Genomic DNA, 20,155 nt, shown 5'->3' with positions numbered 1-20,155 from the left:
AGATGTTATGACACTTCAGTTCTTAATACTTCCGCATATTTCCTGTAAGAACAAGAACATTCTCCTACATAACCACAATATAAGTATCAGTCAGGAAATTTAACATCGGCACACTAGTGTTATCTGATATACATTTGTATTCAAGTGCCTCCACTTGTCTCAATAATGTCTGTTATAGCTGGTGGGGTTTTTACATTTTGTTTTTGATTCGGGACTGATGAGGATCACGCACTACATGGAGTTGTTCTGTCTCTTTGGTCTCCTTTAATCAAAACAACTCTTCAGTGTTTGTTAGGCTTTTATGACACTGACGGTTTTGAAGAATACAGGCCAGCTGTTTTTCAGAATGTCCCTCAATTTGGAGGGTGTTTTTCCTCATTAGTTAAAATAGTAAACACTTTTGGCGGGAAAATTATTAAGCAATAATATGACCTTCTCTATAGATCGTATCAGGGGACACATGATGGCAGTTTGCCCCATTATTAGTGATGAGAAGTTTGATCATGTGATTAAGATCGTGTTCACAAGATTTCCCCACTGTAAAATACCTTTTCACCTTTTTAATGAATAAGCAGTTTGTGGGGTGATACTTTATGTGTGTAAATATCATGTTCTGCAATAAGCTTTCACCATTTGGTTTTAGCATCCATTGAAGATTCTTGGTTAAATCAATTATTACTCTGGTGATTGCAATATAGTTTTATTTAAAACCAAGATGGGGCACGTGGGTGGTTCATTTAGTTAAGTGTCCGACTTCGGCCCAGGTCATGATTTCACGGTTCATGAGTTCGAGCCCCGTGTCTGGCTCTGTGCTGACAGTTCAGAGCCTGGAACCTGTTTTGGATTCTGTGTCTCCCCCTCTCTCTCTGCCCCTCCCCCACTCATGCTGTGTCTCTCTCAAAGGTAAATAAACATTAAAAAAATTTTAAACCGAGGCAATATATCATTTAATAACAGATAAATGGGTCATTGACATATGTACTTGAGGATATTTGATATGCCAATGTAAATTTTGTAAATTGTACTGAAATGTATGTGTCTCTTTTTAGGCATTTTCTTTATTTTTTTAACTTTTTAACATTTTATTATTTTTTTATTTTAGAGAGAGAGCGCACAGGCAGGGGACAGGGGCAGAGGGAGAGAGAGAATCTTTTTTTTTTTTTTGAGAGAGAGAGAGAGAGAGACAGAGAATCTTGCAGGCTCCACACTCAGCATAGAGCCCAACGCAGGGCTCTGTCTCACAACCATGAGATCATGACCTGAGCCGAAATCAAGAGTCTGAGGCTTAACCGACTGAGCCACCCAGGCACCCCAGGATTTTATTTTTAAGTAATCTCTGCACCCAATGTGGGGCTAGAACTCACAACCTCAAGAGAAAAAGTCACATGCTCCACCAACTGAGCCAGCCAGGCACCCCTCTTTAGGCATTTTCTAAACTAACCCTAAGAATATTGCTGCATCTTCTACAATTTATACTTGCACTTTTCAATACGCTTTTATGAGTACTTTCTACTTAATCACAGGAGATTCCAATGTGAAAGACATTAACTGCATGAATGGTACGAAGCAAGTTAAAAAGATTGAGAAGGGGAAGCCGATCACTTATTCACTCAATAAATACTTATTGAAAAATCTACTATGTACCAACCTTCTGGGAATTCACTAGTGAGCAAAAGACTATGTGCCTTGCCTTCATAAAGAAGAAAATAAGTGATGTCCACTTAACTCAAAATTGTGAAGACTTGGTAGGTCACGCATTGCCTGTAGTCCTTGAGTGGTTAAGGCAATCTTCTCTGTTTTATAGGGTGTCTTTCATACACAGGACATGAAGTACTTCACAAAGAGTGTAATTTTAAACTGAAGAGAAATGGAAGATTTTTAGGGCTCACTTTAAAAAGAGAAAATGACTCATTGGCTCAGAGGGAGGAAGTGGGTTGCATTCAAATAAAACAGTACAAGTTAAAGAGCAATGTTCTTTCTTCAGGTGTGAGGAGGGAACACTGCAGAGGCCAAAACTGTCTATCTAGAGTTAGAAGGCAAAGGAGATCTGTGGAAATTGGGTCAGATAGGGGTTCTTTTTCTTCTATTTGTAGAAAGTTTCAAAAAGAGTAAAACCATTTTGAATGGACTCCAATAAGACACTAAAAGGAGAAAGAGAGAGGTGACAGAGAGGAAATAATTGAAGGAACTGAAGAGAGGAGGAGATTTATAACGAAGTGAGCCAAGAGCCAGAGAAAGTAACAAAGACTAGTATTTTTGCTGGGTGACTCTGCTTTGAAACATCATCTCCTCTATTGAGCCAAGTTGTGAGCAATCAAACTTCACTATAATTAGTATATTCTGAAGTATGTTAAATTATAACAATATAAATTAAATGCATGCCTTATATAAAGCACATAAGTTGCCACAACTCAATCAAAAACAACAACAACAACAACAACAGTACAGTTTTAAACTAAAGGATCTCAAATGCTATTAGAAAACCTCCAATAAAGAAAATCTTTGTTTCTCAGTGTTGAAGAACTCCAAGCTGCAGCTCGCCTGGGACCTGTCAGAGAAATAGCACTATAATTGGTATGAGTCCCCAAGTATACTGACAATAATTGAGGCTTATATCCCATGCATTATACTTGATGGCACATCGTATTAAAAAGGAACAAAATTATAGAGGCAAGGAGCTGCTGTATCATACAGCAGAGCGTTAGCTCCTAGACGAGGCTTACAGATACAGATTTTAGAAGTAGAGTGATCCAGCTGATGAAGGCTTGGAGATAAAAAGTGAAAGTATCAGCCCGCAAAGCCCCATACCAGGGCAAATAATAGGAGCAACAAATAAGACCGTGATGTTGCCACCTACTTCATTTGTGTATTTGTTTTGCTAAGACAAGAAGTCATCTTAGAACATTTGTGGTCTTGTAAATGTGCAGTTTATTCTCTAGGGGTGTCACCCACTGATTCGACATCATTTGCATAAATTAAGAGGCAATATGGTTAAAGAGGAAATATTAAGCCAAGTCCACTAGCCTGGTGACCATGAGCAAGTCATTTAAACTATCTGAGCTTCAGGGGTGCCTGGCTGTCTCAGTCAGAAGAACATTCCACTTTTGGTCTTGGGGTTGTGAGTTTGAGCCTTATGTTGAGTGTAGAGATTACTTAAATAAAATAAAAACTTAAATAAATAAATAAACAATAAAAATAAACTATTTGAATTCCATTAAGGGATTAAGAGGACTTTTATTTATTGATTGCTCACCATGTGCCAGATGCTTTTATGCATCGTCTTACATAATTCTCATATCAACCCAGCAAAACTCAGGCTCCCTAGGCCTCCCTGTTCTTTCTATGAAGCAAATCTCAGAATAGTGCTATGTGTCCCCCTAGCTCAAAACCCAGAGTTCCATCTTCAAACTTTTGAAAAAAGTGTAGATTTTTCTGCATGCTTTATGAGAAAATGGTGGGAGTGGGGGGAATTACTTAACAAAACTTCTTAAACATAACCCTTTTAAAAAACCATCTTTTCTTGGGGCACCTGGCTGGCTCAGTCAATGGAGCATGACTCTTGATCTTGAGGTTGTGAGTTTGAGCCCCATGTTGGGTGGTGTAGAGATTACTTAAAAATAAAATCTTCTAGGGGAGCCTGGGTGGCTCAGTCAGTTGAGGGTCTGACCTCAGCTCAGGTCATGATCTCACAATTTGTGAGTTTGAGCCCCACATCAGGCTCTGTGACAACTCGGAGCCTGGAGCCTGCTTCGGATTCTGTGTGTCTCTCTCTGCCCCTCCCCTGCTCACACTCTGTCTTTCTCTCTCTCTCAAAAAAAAAAAAATAAATAAAATAAATAAATGAACATTAAAAAATATTAAAAATAAAATCTTTTAAAGTAAAGTTCTGGGGGCACCTGGGTGGCTCAATCAGTTAAGCATCCAATTTTGGTTCAGGTCATGGTCTCACGGTTTGTGAGTTTGAGCCCCATGTCAGATGAGCTTGAGCCCTGCTTTGGGGTTCTTTCTCTCTCTCTTTCTCTCTCTCTTTCTCTCTCTCTCTCTCTTTCTCTCTCTGCTTGCTCACTCACACTCTCTACCTCTTTCAAAAAAAAAAAAAAAAAATCTTTGGGACGCCCAGGTGGCTCAGTCGGTTAAGTGTCCGACTCTGGATTTCAGGGTCATGAGATCAAGGTCATGAGATCAAGCCAATGGGATTCTCTCTCTCTCTCTGCCTCTCCCCTGCTTGCTGATGCTTTCTCTCTTTCTCTCTCAAAACAAATAAACATTTAAAAAAATCTTTTCTCTTTCCCCCAAATTCTTCTCTTTTTGCAGTACTCTTCTTTCCATATCTTCCCTTAATCTCAAAGGATCCTCCTCATTCTTGGGTATGTTCACTCAGCCTTTCTCTCCTCAGTAGACCCCTTCTCAGAAATTCCATCCAAAAGCTTCCCCTTTAGCAAGTACCAGGAGTTCCAGCTGTCCCTCAGGGACAGTACCAACTTGCCCTTGCACAGACCCCTGAAGGTCTCCACTCCAACCAGTATTTGAGGTCGATACTATTATTATTCCTAATTTGTAAAGGAGGAAATAGAGGCTCAGAGTATCTACTTGCCCAATCATACAGTTTAAAAATGGGAGCTGGGGGTGCCTGGGTGGCTTAGTCAGTTAAGCGTCTGACTCTTGATTTTGGCTCAGGTCATGACCTCACAGTTTGTGAGACTGAGCCCCACGTAGACCTCTGTACTGTCAGTGCAGAACCTGCTTGGGATTCCCTCTCTCCTTCTCTGTCTGCCCCTTCCCTGTGTGCGCACGCCCTCTCTAAATAAATAAAACCTGGAGCCAGGATTTGAACCCAGGTTCAAATCAAATGTTTGATTTTCAAATCTTTGATTTCAAAGCTGATGCTCTTTTAGTCTCACTGCACTACCCTCCCTATGCTAGTCCTAGGAAAATATAACCTGCCCTACCATCACCACAGTCTTGTACTTCATGACCCCAGCACCCTGGTTTGAAGTTGGGAGGTCAGTCTCTTCTGGGTCTTACCCTCAACAATGTAATACACTGTGTCTGTTCAACCAGATGGGGATAAATGACACAGTCTCTCTTGGCCCCTCTTCGTACCCACCCCTCTCTCTTCCTCCCACTCATCATATTCTCCCATCCCCTGAGAAAAGGAGGAAAGAAGAGAAGAAAATATGAAAGAAAGGGAAATAAGAATAGGCTAAAGGAGGGATGTGGGTGGTTTTCTGACGCTGTTTTTACTGGATCAGAAATAGAAGTAAATTAAAGCCTTCTCAAAGGATGCGGAATTCTATACCTTGTCGTACTTAACTTCAGTCCTTAGTTATAACTGCTAGAATACTCAGGAAGTTCAAAGAAACTTTAAGAAAAGTTTCTTGGTTTACATGTCATTGAAAGAGTGACTGTTTTAACTGAATCATTTAATTAAATAATTAAGTTACCATTTACTTCATATCTCTCATGTGCCGAGATTAGTGTAACGGTAGAGCTAATGTACATAAGTGACCTGACACAGCTCCTGGCGTGTAGTAGGCTTTCAATGAGTTATATTAAATATATCTCGAGAGGCGCCTGAGTTGCTCAGTCGGTTGAATATCCGACTACGGCTCAGGTCGTGATCTCGTGGTTTGTGAGTTCGAGCCCCGCGTCAGGCTCTGTGCTGACAGCTCAGAGCCTGGAGCCTGCTTGGGATTCTGTGTCTCCGTCTCTCTCTGCCCCTCCCCTGCTCACACTCTGTCTCTCAATAATAAATAAACACTTAAAAAATTATATATATATATATATATATATATATATATATATATATATATATATATATATATATCTTGAATCCCCATGGTAGCCCTAAGAGGTAAAATCTTTTTGTTCCCATTTTACAATTAAAGAAACCAAAATTCATAAAGCTAAGTAACTAGCCCATGGTTACACTGACAATATGTGTTTGAGTCAGGATTAGGAAAACAGATGATGGTAGCCACTGGGCTAATGCCTTACAGATACCCTGTATTCTTACAGATACCCTACCAGTTAGATACTTTTACTACCCCCCACCCCTTTCAAAATGAAGAAACAGACACTTACAATGCTTAAACTTGAACCTGGTCTAACTCCAAAGCTCATATATTACACAGTACATCAGGGCCTTATATGCTTGGGGAGAGGCTGGCGAGCTGTCATTTGAGAAACTTTGCAGGGATGTATCCATTACCCTGGTGAATTGACCAGAGTTCAGAGCCCTCAGCCTTATAGGCAGAGATTTAATTGGGCTGCCTACTGAGAACCAATCCATTTCTCAATCCCCTTGTGAGGGGCAGACTCACAAGCTCAAGAGGCTCCGTGAAAGATCAGAGGGGCCAATGAAAAATGTAACTACATTTGAGGTTCTTATAACCAGTGCATTCTCTCCTTGTAGGCAGACCTCTGTAGGAATTCAAATTTTAATCCAAAGTTATTTACTAAATATGGAATTGAAGCAAAAGGAAATCACTGGATAAGTTAAGAAGGGCATCTGCCACATAGTAAGGATTCAATAAATCTTAGCTGTTATTATTATTACTAATAGCCATTGACATTAGAGGAGAGAGAAACCATGAATCCCTTAAACTTACATGAAAAGTTTGGGTGTGTACATATATGCATTTTTCTGGGGAAGAGTCTATATCTCTTAATAAATTAACCAAGTGTTAGTGACCTATAAGAAAAGTTAAGAGCATAAATTCTAGGCAAAATTCTGTACAGAATCCTGAACACCTTGATGGATGTAAAATTCAAGTAAAATTTGACTTGGCTTGGTATTCTCCCAGAGCTAAGGCTGTTATGGTATGTTGAAATCTATTTGAATGACATAAAACCTCTTAGTTTATGAATCACTTTTGAGGACATTTTCTTCCCATTATATCTTTGCTATATGTTTTCTTAGTACTTTTGCATATTCTGTAATTTATTTCCCCATTTAGTTCATTCCAAATCATCTCCCTTTGGAGATAATATCTTAACATTCAGGCTCCTCACCTACAGTAATCAGTAATAAGCAGTAGTACCTGTTCTCTTTTGTGCATAAGATACCGCATGGGTAACAGCAAACAATAATTTGCTAAGAAAACAACATGGCTATCCATCTAAATGCTCCACCTTTCTGTTCTTTAAATTATCTGTAATGGGGTGGGGTTGGATTACTTCCATTAGAGAGAAATTCTGTCTTTTACATTTACCTTTCTGTCAGAACACCTTTCAAAATTTCCTTGAATTGTAACTTCTTTGAAGGTGTGTCACAAAATCTGTATCCAGAAAGATCTAGACCAGGGATACCCAAACTGTCCTCCTCTCCGTTCATTCAACAGTATTTATTCAGTGCCTTTTCCATTATTGGCACTTTCCTAGGCACTGGAATGACAAAGGTGAATAAGGATTTAGTAGGGGACTGAGACCCATGGATTTAAAATTCCAATGTACTATTCTTTGAAAGGAATGTATGGTGGCATGAAAGCACAGACAAGGCAGGCTCTACTCTGTTTCAGAGAATCAGGCAAGGTTTCCAAGAAGGGCTGACACTTGGTGGGTAAGTGGGTAAATGAACAAACACAGTGGGAAAAGGGCTTTTGTTTACAGGGAAGTATGTGTGCAAAGGCATCAAGGTGTGAGAGGACTTGGAATAAGAAGAAAGAGGGGCGCCTGGTTGGCGCAGTCGGTTAAGCGTCCGACTTCAGCCAGGTCACGATCTCGTGGTCCGTGAGTTCGAGCCCCGCGTCAGGCTCTGGGCTGATGGCTCGGAGCCTGGAGACTGTTTCCGATTCTGTGTCTCCCTCTCTCTCTGCCCCTCCCCCGTTCATGCTCTGTCTCTCTCTGTCCCAAAAATAAATAAAAAACGTTGAAAAAAAAAAATTAAAAAAAAAAAAAAAAAAAAAAAAAAGAAGAAAGAAAAGATGGGGCGCCTGGGTGGCTCAGTTGGTTAAGCGGCCGACTTCGGCTCAGGTCATGATCTCACAGTCCGTGAGTTCGAGCCCCGCGTCGGGCTCTGTGCTGACAGCTCAGAGACTGGAGCCTGCTTCCGATTCTGTGTCTCGCTCTCTCTCTGACCCTCCCTCGTTCATGCTCTGTCTCTCTCTGTCTCAAAAATAAACATTAAAAAAAAATTTAAAAAAAAAGTTGGAGAGGGAAGTAGGAAGGATGACTACAATCGTAGGTCAGTATGTAAATGGCAGATAGGAAGAAGGGAAAGTTGAGGGAGTTTCTTCCTGAGAGCGTTCATTTTTTTGTTACAAAGAAGCAGGCATTGTTATCCAAGATGAAGGGGCAAGAATGGACAAGGGGGCTTAAGGACACCAACCATGCTCATATAGGAGAACTACTAAGCAGTACTGAGAGACCATCTGTGAGAAGCAGCAACCATAGCTGTCGAAACCTGTCCTCACCCATTTGGCTTTACTCTCCTTGTCTCCCCTTGACAGAAATTTCTAATCGGTCTAACTTGTGGAAGCACTAATCTTTCTATCATCCAATATTCTTGATATTTTTTGTAACTTCCACATCTTATGTTCAAAAAAAATTTATTTTTTATTTTTTTCATGTTTATTTTTGGGAGACAGAGCGTGAGCAAGCGAGGGGCAGAGAGAGAGGGGGAGACACGGAATCCAAAGCAGGCTCTAGGCTCTGAGCTATCAGCACAGAGCCCAATGTGGGGCTCAAACTCACGAACCGTGAGATCACGACCTGAGCCACCCAGACACCCCTCAAAAATGTTTTTGAGGACCCACTGCGTAGGTGCTTGCTACAAACTTAAATCCAGTTTTGTTTGCCCTTAAGGAGCTTAGTGACAGGTAATAGCAGAGAGATTGAGGGGGAATATAACAGCTGAATAATAATAGCACTAAGGGCACAACATGAAAAGTGCATTAGGGAAGTGTAAATATAGTATTTGCAAGTTCGGAGTACACAGACCTGTTTGATATCATCAGCACCTCAAGCAGCCTGTCTGTATAGAACATAGGATTCTTTTAAGACCTTGAAGAACCACTGATAATGTAGGATGACCTGGACAATTTAATTCCATTAAAAAAGAGTGGTATCGATCTGTAAGCATTACACAGACAACTCAACTCCAGCTACTTTATCCAGCTGAGATCATTTTATTGCTTTCTACCCCTTCAGCTGCCTTGCAGAAAGCAACCTAACCTTCTTTTTTTAAAGTTTTTATTTGTATTCCATTAATTAACATACTGTGCAATATTAGTTTCAGGTGTAGAATTTAGTGACTCAACAGTTCATACAGCTCCCAGTGCTCATCACTCCTTAATCCCCATCACCTATTTAATCCATCCCCCTCCCCTTCCTTCTGGTAGCCATCAGTTTGTTATTTAAATCTTTTTTTTTTTTTTTTAAGGTTACTTATTTTGGCAGAGAGCATGAGCAGGGGAGGGGCAGAGAGAGGGAATCCCAAGCAGGCTCCACGCTGTCAGCACAGAGCCCCACACGGGGCCTGAACCGACGAACCGACAAACCGTGAGATCGTGACCTGAGCTGAAATCAAGAGTCAGACTGGGCCACCCAGGCACTCCCATCAGTTTGCTTGCTGTAGTTAAGAGTCTGTTTCTTGGTTTACTTGTCTTTTTCCCCCATTTGCTCATTTGTTTCTTAAATTCCACATATGAGTGATCATATGGTATTTGTCTTTCTCTGACTAACTTATTTTGCTTAGCATAACACTCTCTAGCTCCCTCGACATTGTTGCAAATGGCACTACTGGGTATTTACCTAGAGGATACAAAAATACTACATAGAAGGAAGACATGCGCCCTGATTTTTATAGCATCGACAACAGCCAAATTATGGAAAGAGCTCAAATGTCCACTAACTGATGAATGGGTAAAGCGGATGTGGTCTATAGCTTTCTGACTTTTTTTTTAAGTTTATTTATTTTGAAAGCAATAGAGACAGAGCAAGTGGAGGAGGGGCAGAGAGAGAAGAAGAAGAATCTCAAGCAGGCTCCACACCAGCACAGAGCCTGGTGCAGGGCTTGAACTCACAAACTGTGAGATCATGACCTGAGCTGAAACCAAGAGTCAGCCGCTTAACCAGCTGAGCCACCCAGGAACCCCAAGCCTTCTGACTTAACTGCTGTCAGTCTCAACTTTCTGGCTGCTGCTTTCTTGATAGTGGTTCACTTCAAAATTAACGATCTGTGTTTGTTCCAACTTTGGACCTGCTGAATCTTAACCAATCCTAACAGCCCCAGCCAGGGATCTTCCGGTCCTAACCCCCGAAACCATTTAATCGAGCAGCAGTTTATAATAGCAGATTCCTTTCCCAAAGAGCTTCTTATCCTCACTACCCTACAATCTATTTAACCTCATGCCAGTCAGCCACATCCTTACTACACCATGCTCATGCTTCGAGTAACTAGAATTCTCAACACCTTCATGGAACAAGCAGAATTTAAAATGACTTGTAACCATATTCTCCCAAAGCTGAGGTTATTATGCTACGTCACAGTTTATTTTGATCAAGTTTAACCTATTAGTTTATATTCAGTTCCCCTTCTTGATGATTTCAAGGCCTAGGTTTTCTTCTGCGTCAGCTGGGAAGATTATGTGGGGTTTTTTTTTTCTCCTCCATTCTGTTGACATGGTATGTTACACTGATGATTTTCCTATGTTGAACCACTCTTGTATTCCTAAGGCATATCCTACTTGTTCATGATGTATAATCCTTCTAATATGCTGCTGGATTTGGTTTGCTAGTGTTTTAGTAAGGATTTTTGCACTTGGTTTTTGTAAAGCGTCCACTATTAGGGTTATTAAGAACCTTTCACTTCTTGCCAAGGAAGTGTCAGTCCCCTAGTGAGTAGATCTCTCATGGTGAGCATCAATAATATTTGTAACTACCTTGAAATCATATATTTTTTTAATCCACATGATCAAATGTAGTAAAAACTCATCTGTTCTGCAACTTATTTTAGAAGAATAAACTTTAGGCTTAAGTAATAAAGACACAGATATTTCCAAGATTATTCTCACTGAAAATTCATAATGAGCGCAACGTTGAAGGCTTCCAACATACAGTTAATGACTAAGAAGGAAGTTCTCAATCTGCTCTCATTTACATCATGTCCTCATAGGGATAACTGGGTATTTTTTATTCATTAGACTAGAATAGTGCTTGGGACATAGTAGGCCATTAATAAATATTTCTGATAAGTGAATGAACAAGTTCAATCTTTGTATTTTATAAAGAAGAAAAATCACTTACCCCCAAGAATTATCCTAAGACAGTGAATAATGTTTTATTTGTGTTTTGTCCTTTTAAAAAATTAATCAAAACATAAACAGTTCATCATAGGACTCTCAAAAGCCTGAAGTGGATGGCAATGGGGTACACAGCAGCTCCAAACCCTACCCCACTCTATAGTTAACAAATGAGCCTCTGCTTGCTTAGAACACACACCAATCCCATCCCCTGCTGTTCTCCACAGAAAAATTCCCTCCTTATTGCAGATTTTACTGTATATAGTCCATATGATAAAACCTGAAAAGGTGTAGGGGCACCTGCATGGCTCAGTCTGTTAAGTGTCTGACTTCGGCTCAGGTCATGATCTCACAGTTCATGAGTTCGAGCCCCTTATCAGGCTCCACACTGACAGTGCAGAGCCTGCTTGGGATTCTCTTTCTCTCTCCCTTTCTCTCTCTCTGCCACTCCCCCACTTGTGCTCTGTCTCTCAAAATAAATAAATAAACTTAAAAAAAATCCTGAAAAGGTGTTTATTAATTCAGTTTTCAGGCAGACCCCAAAAAACCCATCGGGGGACACATTCTGGCTCATGCTTCAACAACAAGAATAAGCTTAAGAAAAGGAAGAGGAGAACTGAGAATTGCCAAGATTTATGACAGGTAAATATTTTCTTTTCTTTTCTTTCCTTTTTTTTTTTTTTTTTTTTGGTTTATTTTTTGAGAGAGAGAGAGCACAAGCTGGGGAGGGGTAGAGAGAGGGAAAGAGAAATCCCAAGCAGCCTTCGTGCTGTCAGTGCAGAGCCGGATGTAAGGCTCCATCTCACAAACCATGAGGTCATGACCTGAGCTGAAACCAAGAGTCAGACGCTTAACTGAGCCACCCAGGCGCCCAATATTTTCTTATTTTTAATCAGATTCTTGGGCATATGGCATTAAATAGAATTGCCTCTCCTAAGGGGCTGTAATTATGCCACTGGCAGATACTACATGCTTGAATTTCCTTCTCAGAAAGTATTCAATTCATTGTGACGTCCCTACTATGGACTAGGTTCTAGGGATTCAGAGATTCTGTTGACACATAGACTTGGTCCCTGGCCTCCCAAAGTTACAGTAAACCTAGATAATGAAAGAATCAATTCCAACCAAATTGTGTCCGTGCAGGGAAAGCACAGAGTATGATAGAGATATATTATTCTCCTTTCTTCTGCTAGGTTTTGTTTTGTTTTTAGGTTTCAGTTTAAACATCCCTTCCTCAGGGAATCTTTCCCTAACCCTTACAGTCTAGGCTGTACCCTTTACTGTACTATATATTCTTTTGTGGTACTTCACGTATTTAATGAAAAATTATAAACAATAAATTTTTTTTAATTTTTTTTTAACGTTTATTTATTTTTGAGACAGAGAGAGAGCATGAACAGGGGAGGGTCAGAGAAAGAGGGAGACACAGAATCTGAAACAGGCTCCAGGCTCTGAGCTGTCAGCACAGAACCCGACGTGGGGCTCGAACCCACAGACTGTGAGATCATGACCTGAGCCGAAGTCGGTCTCTCAACCGACTGAGCCACCCAGGCGCCCCAAACAATAAATTTTTACAGAGAGACATACTACATACCAGCTATTTGAGGTTCTGGGGATAGAACAATGACTAAAACAAAAAGATAAGGCCCTACCATCATAGAGCTTATATTCCATTGGTAATGATTTATATAATGTATCTCATCCTTGCTAGACAGCAAATTCCCCAAGGATAGAGACACGATTCTCTTGCTCACTGCTGTATTCCATCAGTGCCTGAGATGTAATACGTGTGCAGTATTTGTGACTGATTTATTAGCCAACCCTGAGCAACAAGGCGAAGATTTGTAATAACTCTACCCAAAGGAGGAAAAATCAGCAAAAGGAAATCACATGAGCTCTTAATCTGGTTTTTGCCATGTATCACGGTACTTATTATGAGCTGTCATCGAATAAACATTAAATAATCAGTTCTCCCATTTATCTGATTTTCATTTAGACCATTTTTTCATGACCCGTCCCTATAAGCTATAATATACAAATTCTGTGTTTTATGAAGCTTCAGCAATCTAAATGTTCTTTATTGAATTAAATAGGTAGTAGGATTTTTCCATCTTTTCACAGATATAAATTTCTTGGTCTGCATCTTAGACAGATTGCTGTGCTTAGAACTTTCCCTAAACACTTTTTACTCTGAATTACATCAGCTGGCTACATGTACCTCTCCCTCACAATAGGAACTGAGTCTGGTTCACCAGTGTCCCCAGCACCTAATATGGTATGTGGCACATAGTAGGAACTCAATTACTATTTGTTGAATTAACAAATGAATGAACTCCATCTATATGTTCAATCATTTGCATATTTTATCAGATCCTCCCTATTTGTAGGAACAAGTAACTCCTGCAGTCCTACAGTCTTGAGAGAATACTAGGGTTCTGCATACTCAATAAAGGGTAATTAAAGTTATCATAGAGGTTAGTAATGTCAAATTTCCATAAATTTGAATAAAAACACCAAAACTAGATCAGAGCTTAAAATGTCAAAACTTAATTTGCTATGCAGCTTGTCCTCCCTTCTTTCTGGTCCCTAAAGATTTCCCACAAAGAATTCTTGACTTTAAAGGAAACTTTTTGGTTGAGAAGTTGATGATGCTAATAATAATGGTAGCTAATACCCATTGAGTGGCTGCCAAGTCCTGGGCTTTGCACTAAGTGCTTTATATATATATATTTCATCACTTATAACAACAACCCTAAGAGATGGAAGTCATTATCCATAGTTTCCACATGAGGAAACAGGTAACCATTGCCTCTCTACAGTCCATTCCATTTTTTTAAACTCTATTCATTTTGAGAGAGAGAGAGAGAGAGAGAGCACAAGCAAGGGAGGGGCAGAGAGAGAGAATCCCAAGCAGGCTCCCAACTGTCAGTGCAGAGTCCGATGCGGGCCTCAAACCCACGAACTGTGAGATCATGGCCTGAGCCGAAATCAAGAGTCAGACACTTGAATGACTGAGCCACCCAGGCGCCCCTACAGTCTATTTTAAACATAGAAGCCAGAGTGAACCTTTGTAAAATTAAGTCAGATCATATCTGTCCTCTGCTTTAAACCCTCCACTGGCTCCCCATTTTAACTCACAATAAAAGCTCAAGTCTCTGCAGTGGTTTACAGAGCACTATGTAAATATCCCTATCCTGTTTCCCCTGTTCTCCCCTTTCTCACAGCACTGCAACCCCAGAGGGCACTTTGCTGTTAGAAACATGCCAGGCACACTTCTACTTTAGGGGCCTTGCACTTAGTGTTATCCCTGCCTGGAATACTCTTTCCCCACATAGCCTTCATTCTGGTAACCAGTCTCTCCTCCTTCAGGTCTTTGATCAAATGTTACCTTCTCCACAATACCTGCCTAGGTCTCCCTATTTAAAATCGCAACTCCTCCCAGTTCCCACACTTCTGTCTCCCTCACCCAGCTCTATTTTTTCTTTCCCCATAACACTCATCATCTTCGAACATACTACATAATGTATTTATTATGTTCATTATTTATTATCCGTTTCTTCTTCTTGCCAAATATAAGTTCCACAGGGCAGGAATCTTTGTCTATTTTTTTCACTTCTAGATCTCAAGCGCCTACAATAAGGATATAGCAGGTCCTCAATAAATATTTTCTTAATGAGTAAATGAATGGACTCCCCCGAAATCAATCAATAGAGATTGGAATCAGGATTAGAATCTGTGCTGTCTGAATCTAGGGCTGACACCTTTATTTATTTCTTTTTCTTTTTTTTTTTTAAGTTTATTTATTTTGAGAAAGAGAGAGAGCATGCATGAGCAGGGGAAGGGCAGAGAGACAGGGGGAGAGAGAGAATCCCAAGCAGGCTCCATGCTGTCAGCACTGAGCCTGACATGGGGCTCAAACTCACAGAATATGAGATTATGAAATCAAGAGTCAGACACCCAGCTAACTAAGCCACCCAGGCACCCCTAAGGCCGACACTTTTAATCTTACACCATTTTTTAATTTGTTGAAGATGATCTATTTAGGACAGTCATAGCTAGTCCCATGGCCTCAGCTACTACTTTATACAGATGTAGTAGAAAGGCATTTCCTGTTCAGAAAAAAAACACAAAATTCTCAAGGAATTGAACAGAAAGGAGTTATCAGAAGAATTCTCAGATGTACAGGAGTGACTACAAAAAGGGACTCAGTTCTTTCCGTAGGATGTCACTATAGTTATTGCTCCCATAAGTAACTATTGCTGGCCCCCAAGTATACATTATTCTCCCTTTAAAGCTTTTGAATCAAGAAAAACCCCATTTATTTTATTCTACTTAGCATATCTGAGGTCAGTGGACAGTAGAAACAAAGAATCCCGCTGAATTCAAAGGAAAAACAAATTTTAAATCATTACCAAAAATTGAAAAGGTACCCAAATGGTCAAGTTTCTGAAGTAATTTTTTTTTCTGTTTCTAGAACAGAATAAAAAAAACACCAGTTCAACTTTGTAGATAGCTTGCGAGGCTTCCCTCTTTCTCATCTCCTTATCTTCCTGCCATTTGTAAGTGGCCAGCTGAGTATTTGCCATCAAACATTCTTTTCTGATTCTGTTCAGGCCTTTTTAGCAGCTGTAGTTTTAGCTTAGCAAGCCTTATTTATAGCCCATTTGCTATCCTCAGGGGAACCCCCCCCCCGCTATTTGCTAAGGGAAGTAACCTGACCCATAGGGTGTTCAGAGTGTATAGTCTAATCTCTACCCCTCTAACAAAACAAAACAAAACAAAACAAAAACCAAAAACCAACTTTGAGAGGTATTTTAGTCTAGTGGTTAAGAACATGACCTTTGGGGGCGTGGGTTAAGCATCTTGCTCTTGATTTCAGCTCAGGTCACGATCTCATGGTTCGTGAGTTCAAGCCCCACGTCAGGTTCTGCCCTGACAACACAGAGCCTGCATTGGATTCTCTCTCTGTCTCTCTCTCTGCCCCTCTGCCACTTGTTCTCTCTCTCTCTCTCAAAAAAAAAAAAAGAACATGAGCTTTGGAGTCAAATACTTTAGTCTCTAATCTGGCATCATCATTTACCAGCAGTGTGCCCCCTGGTTACTTCTCTCTGAACCTCAATCTTCTCTGTAAAATGTGGATAATAATACATACCCAAGGGTTCTCATAAGATTTAAGTAAAATAATATAAAGGAGCCTGTAGTAAATTAGTAAATACTTAATAAATGAAAGCTATTAATATTACTAAACAGTCACCACGACTTGGATATAATAACAGCACAAAGTAGCAGTAGGCTCTTTCTCTTGTGATCAGTGATTTTCAAATTTGTATTTCTTGTTTATTAACCTTTTACTCAAGCTTTAGATATTCACTTCCAACTGGTTACAGAACTCCTCTACAGGAGTATCCCACAGGTACTTTAAACAGAACATATCTAAAGCTAACTTCTTAGTCTTCTCTTTCTTATCTACAAAACAAGTATCTCCATTCCAATTTTTTATTCATGCTATTCCCTCTACTTGGAATACCACTCAATTCTGCCTCAAAAGCCTCTTCAGAGGCTTATCTATGAGGCCTTCCCTAATCAACCTAGTTGGGATAATGCCTCCCCTCTTCAGAGTTCTATAATATATATATTGACTTTATGAAATTTACCTTACTTTGCATATCTGTCATTTGTCATAGTTCCACCTGTTAGACTTTTTTTTTCTTTTTTCTTTTTTTTTTGAGAGAGAGAGAGAGAGGGCACAAGTGAGCAAGGGAGAGAGAGAGAAGCAGGGTTTGTGCTCACCCAAAGCAGGGCTCAAACTCACTCATCCCAAAGCGGGGCTCATTTTCATGAACTGTGAGATCGTGACCTGAAACAAATTCTCATGCTTAACTGACTGAGCCACCCAGACGCCCCTCACCTGGTAGACTGTCTATTTTTGTGAAATCTGTAAGATCTAGTATATAATAAGGTATGATTTTCATAAGCTTAAAAACATTACTTTCTTGCAAATAAATATAAAACATATGTCAAAGTCTTGTTTCAATTCATCAACTGATGAAGAAATTGATTCAAAGGATAATTTGACAGAGATTTACGTAGTCAATCCAAGGAGTGATGAAATAAATTTGCAAATAGATGGAAAACTGGTTAGTATCCTACAAGGTGATAAATTATAACATTTGAAGTTGTCTTTTCTACTGGAGGGAAATCAGTTGCTTCTCTACACAATGATTCCAGTGCTATAGCGTGGCATCATTTGCATTACCCTCAGACAAAACTCATCTCCATTGCTATCGTTTTTCTACAAATTAACCTTGACTCCTACAGTGTTGTAGAATAAATTAAAAGGTAAAAATTTAAAGACCATACAATCACATACAAATATGAAATGTCAAAGATTTTATTTAACTCATTAATTAATGCAGGAACCAATACAATTTTATAACCAGATCAAAGAAAAAATCAAATGAGCACACATATGGAGCCAAATGAGGAATGCTAACATGAATTATAAATTGATCAAAAGCAGGTCAGTATCCATAGGACAATAATCCATTGTATTCCTCCTCATACAATTTACATTTCTATGGACAAGAATAATTTGTATTACTCTTGGTTACCTACAATTTACAGAGTTGTAAATAGCTCAAAGACAATGGAAGGCAGGGTCCTCACAGAACTGGGGAACTGGGAAGGGTGTCCTGGGCAACGTATTTTTCTTTTCTTTTCTTTTTTCTTTTTTTTAATGTTTATTTTTGAGAGAGAAAGAGAAAGTGAGAGAGAGACAGAGTGTGAGTGGAGGAGGGACAGAGAGAGAGGGACACACAGAATCCAAAGCAGGCTCCAGGCTCTGAGCTCTGAGCTGTCTTCACAGAGCCTGACGTGGGGCTCAAATCCATGGACCGCAAGATCATGACCTGAGCCCAAGTCAGACAGACGCTCAGTTGCCTGAGCCACCCAAGCACCCCAACCTATTTTTCCACTGAAGGCCCTCAGTAATCTTTCAGTTCGCTTCAAAGCCTTTCACAATTTTCCCCTGCGTTAGTTTAGTCAGTAGAAATGTGCACATCCCTTTCAAATCGGGGCCCCTAAAGGTCTGCCACACAATGCCTGAGAGTATACTAAAAGAACCCCCTAGTTATTCCTTCTGCCTATTTCCAAGTTTGGGGTAATTTTTCTTGATATTCAGAACCTTGCAAATGGAAGTTGTTCAGTAAGTGTGAGAGTTGATAATACTTGTGGGTAAATTTCTGTAGTCCACATTTAGCTCTAGCAACTCTGAAATGTCTCTGGAGCCTCAGACTGATAGGAGTGTGATGCCTGTGACATGAATATGGTATTTATAGAAATGGAGCTTTTTATAAACTTCTGTTCCCTTGTATTCTGTTAGCCCCGAGATGCCTGAAAATGAAGCCACCTTCGCAATAACTGCTGGAGGAATTGGGGATGCCAAGGAGTAGGTGGCGAATTGATGCAAATTGCTTCTTAGTGCTTATTAGGAGCTAAAGAAATGGCAAAGCAGGCTCAAATTTCAGGTCTCGAAGTAAGAGTTTGTTTTTTTCATGTGTTATTGTTAAAGGAAAGTCAGCAAAAGAAATGTTAATCTTACATTTACGCTAAAAGTCTCTGATGTGTAATGACTGTACCTTGAATGTCAATTCAGGAATACATATAAACTATTGAAATATATATAAACCTATTGAAAACTGGAAGGGATAACTGATCCCCTCACTTTAGTGTCCAAAGTGAGACACTAAACAGATGGAAAACCTGAGTTCGAAAGTGTCCCATTCCCTCTTGAACACTCAACAGAGATAGATACACTTCCAAAGGAGGGAACCGTTTAAGGAAGGAATGTTTACAGGACACACACAAAAGTTTTTGTTGTATTTACGGCATTAAATTGTATATTCACCTTTAGCAACAGAAAGGAAATATTAAACTAAATTTTAAACCATTTGACTTTTTGACAAGTTGAAATTACTTTTAAAGAACGTGTTTTTTAGATTTTTTATTTTTTACAAACATTTTTTATTGGGAAGATAAAGAGGAAGGTAACTAGGAACTCTATAGTTCGGGGTAATCAATAGTGCATGAGTTTTATATTTTAAGTTTGGGGTAGAGAATTCAAAATATTAAAAAGATATATTAAAGTTAATTTCATGTAAAATTTCTGAGTACTAATTTTAGAGATGTACAAAAAAATATTGTTTTTCTGTGACACAAAAATAAAATGTAGTTTTCAAAATGAATGTATGATTGAAAGTATTTACAAATTAAAATACTAGCAATATTTACAACGACAGTCTTTATTGACCACAAAAAGATTTCATAGCTTATGTTGCTTCACTTCACATGAAAATACAAGTATCGAAAGTACCATTTGTTACACAAGGTATTGGATTATCCATTGTCATTCGCTCACCAATGCTTGGAGCTAAAAGATGTACAAGGAAAGTATGACTCCTGTCCTCAAAGAATGTGAACACTAGTTAAGACACTAGTGTTAAAATACTAATAGTTGTGAAAGAATGAGAGAGATCAAGTGATTATATAATTAATCAGTAGTGTGGTCTTGGATTACAGGATTGCAAAAATGGGAGAGGAAAGGTTAAGCTGTGGGACAGCATGTGCAAAGGCAGAGAAGCTGGGATTTGGAAACAGAGACCAGCCTGACAAGCAGAAATTGTTCAGAGTGGTGTACTGGGAAATAAGAGCTTTTTTTTTTTTTTTTTTTTACTTTTTTTAAACCACAGAAGCTGCTTCTCTGAATAAGCAGAGACAAAGTCATCTAGGAGCAGATTTTCTGTATTCAGCAAAGTCAAATGGCTTCTTTTGGTATACAAATATAAATGCATACTTTTGTCCTGGGGAAGGGAAGATTTTGTTACTTGATAAAAACTGAATAACAACTAAAGATA

At 39.4% G+C, this 20,155-nt stretch overlaps 1 protein-coding gene across 4 annotated transcripts in view; it reads left to right on the top strand.

The window, feature by feature from the left end:
• DMC1 (DNA meiotic recombinase 1) overlaps window positions 1–19,191 on the top strand; it is a 41,387-nt gene extending 22,196 nt beyond the window's left edge. For 2 of the 4 annotated variants that reach the window (XM_019446891.2, XM_053894819.1), the window contains exons 13-14: window positions 11,769–11,885; window positions 18,625–19,191. In XM_019446891.2, the coding sequence (XP_019302436.1) occupies window positions 11,769–11,885; window positions 18,625–18,694 (187 nt within the window). In that variant the 3' untranslated portion in view covers window positions 18,695–19,191. Of the gene's footprint in view, window positions 1–11,768; window positions 11,886–17,659; window positions 17,764–18,624 lie in introns of all 4 variants that reach the window. The other 2 variants (XM_053894820.1, XM_019446893.2) reach the window with 2 other exon arrangements.
• Window positions 19,192–20,155: the final 964 nt, after the last annotated feature.

Source organism: Panthera pardus, unplaced genomic scaffold, assembly GCF_024362965.1.
Source record: "Panthera pardus isolate Hobbes unplaced genomic scaffold, ASM2436296v1 HiC_scaffold_6, whole genome shotgun sequence".
Lineage (NCBI taxonomy): Eukaryota > Metazoa > Chordata > Mammalia > Carnivora > Felidae > Panthera > Panthera pardus.
The sequence above is the reverse complement of the archived record's forward strand: the minus strand, read 5'-3'. Positions and strand labels throughout refer to the sequence as shown.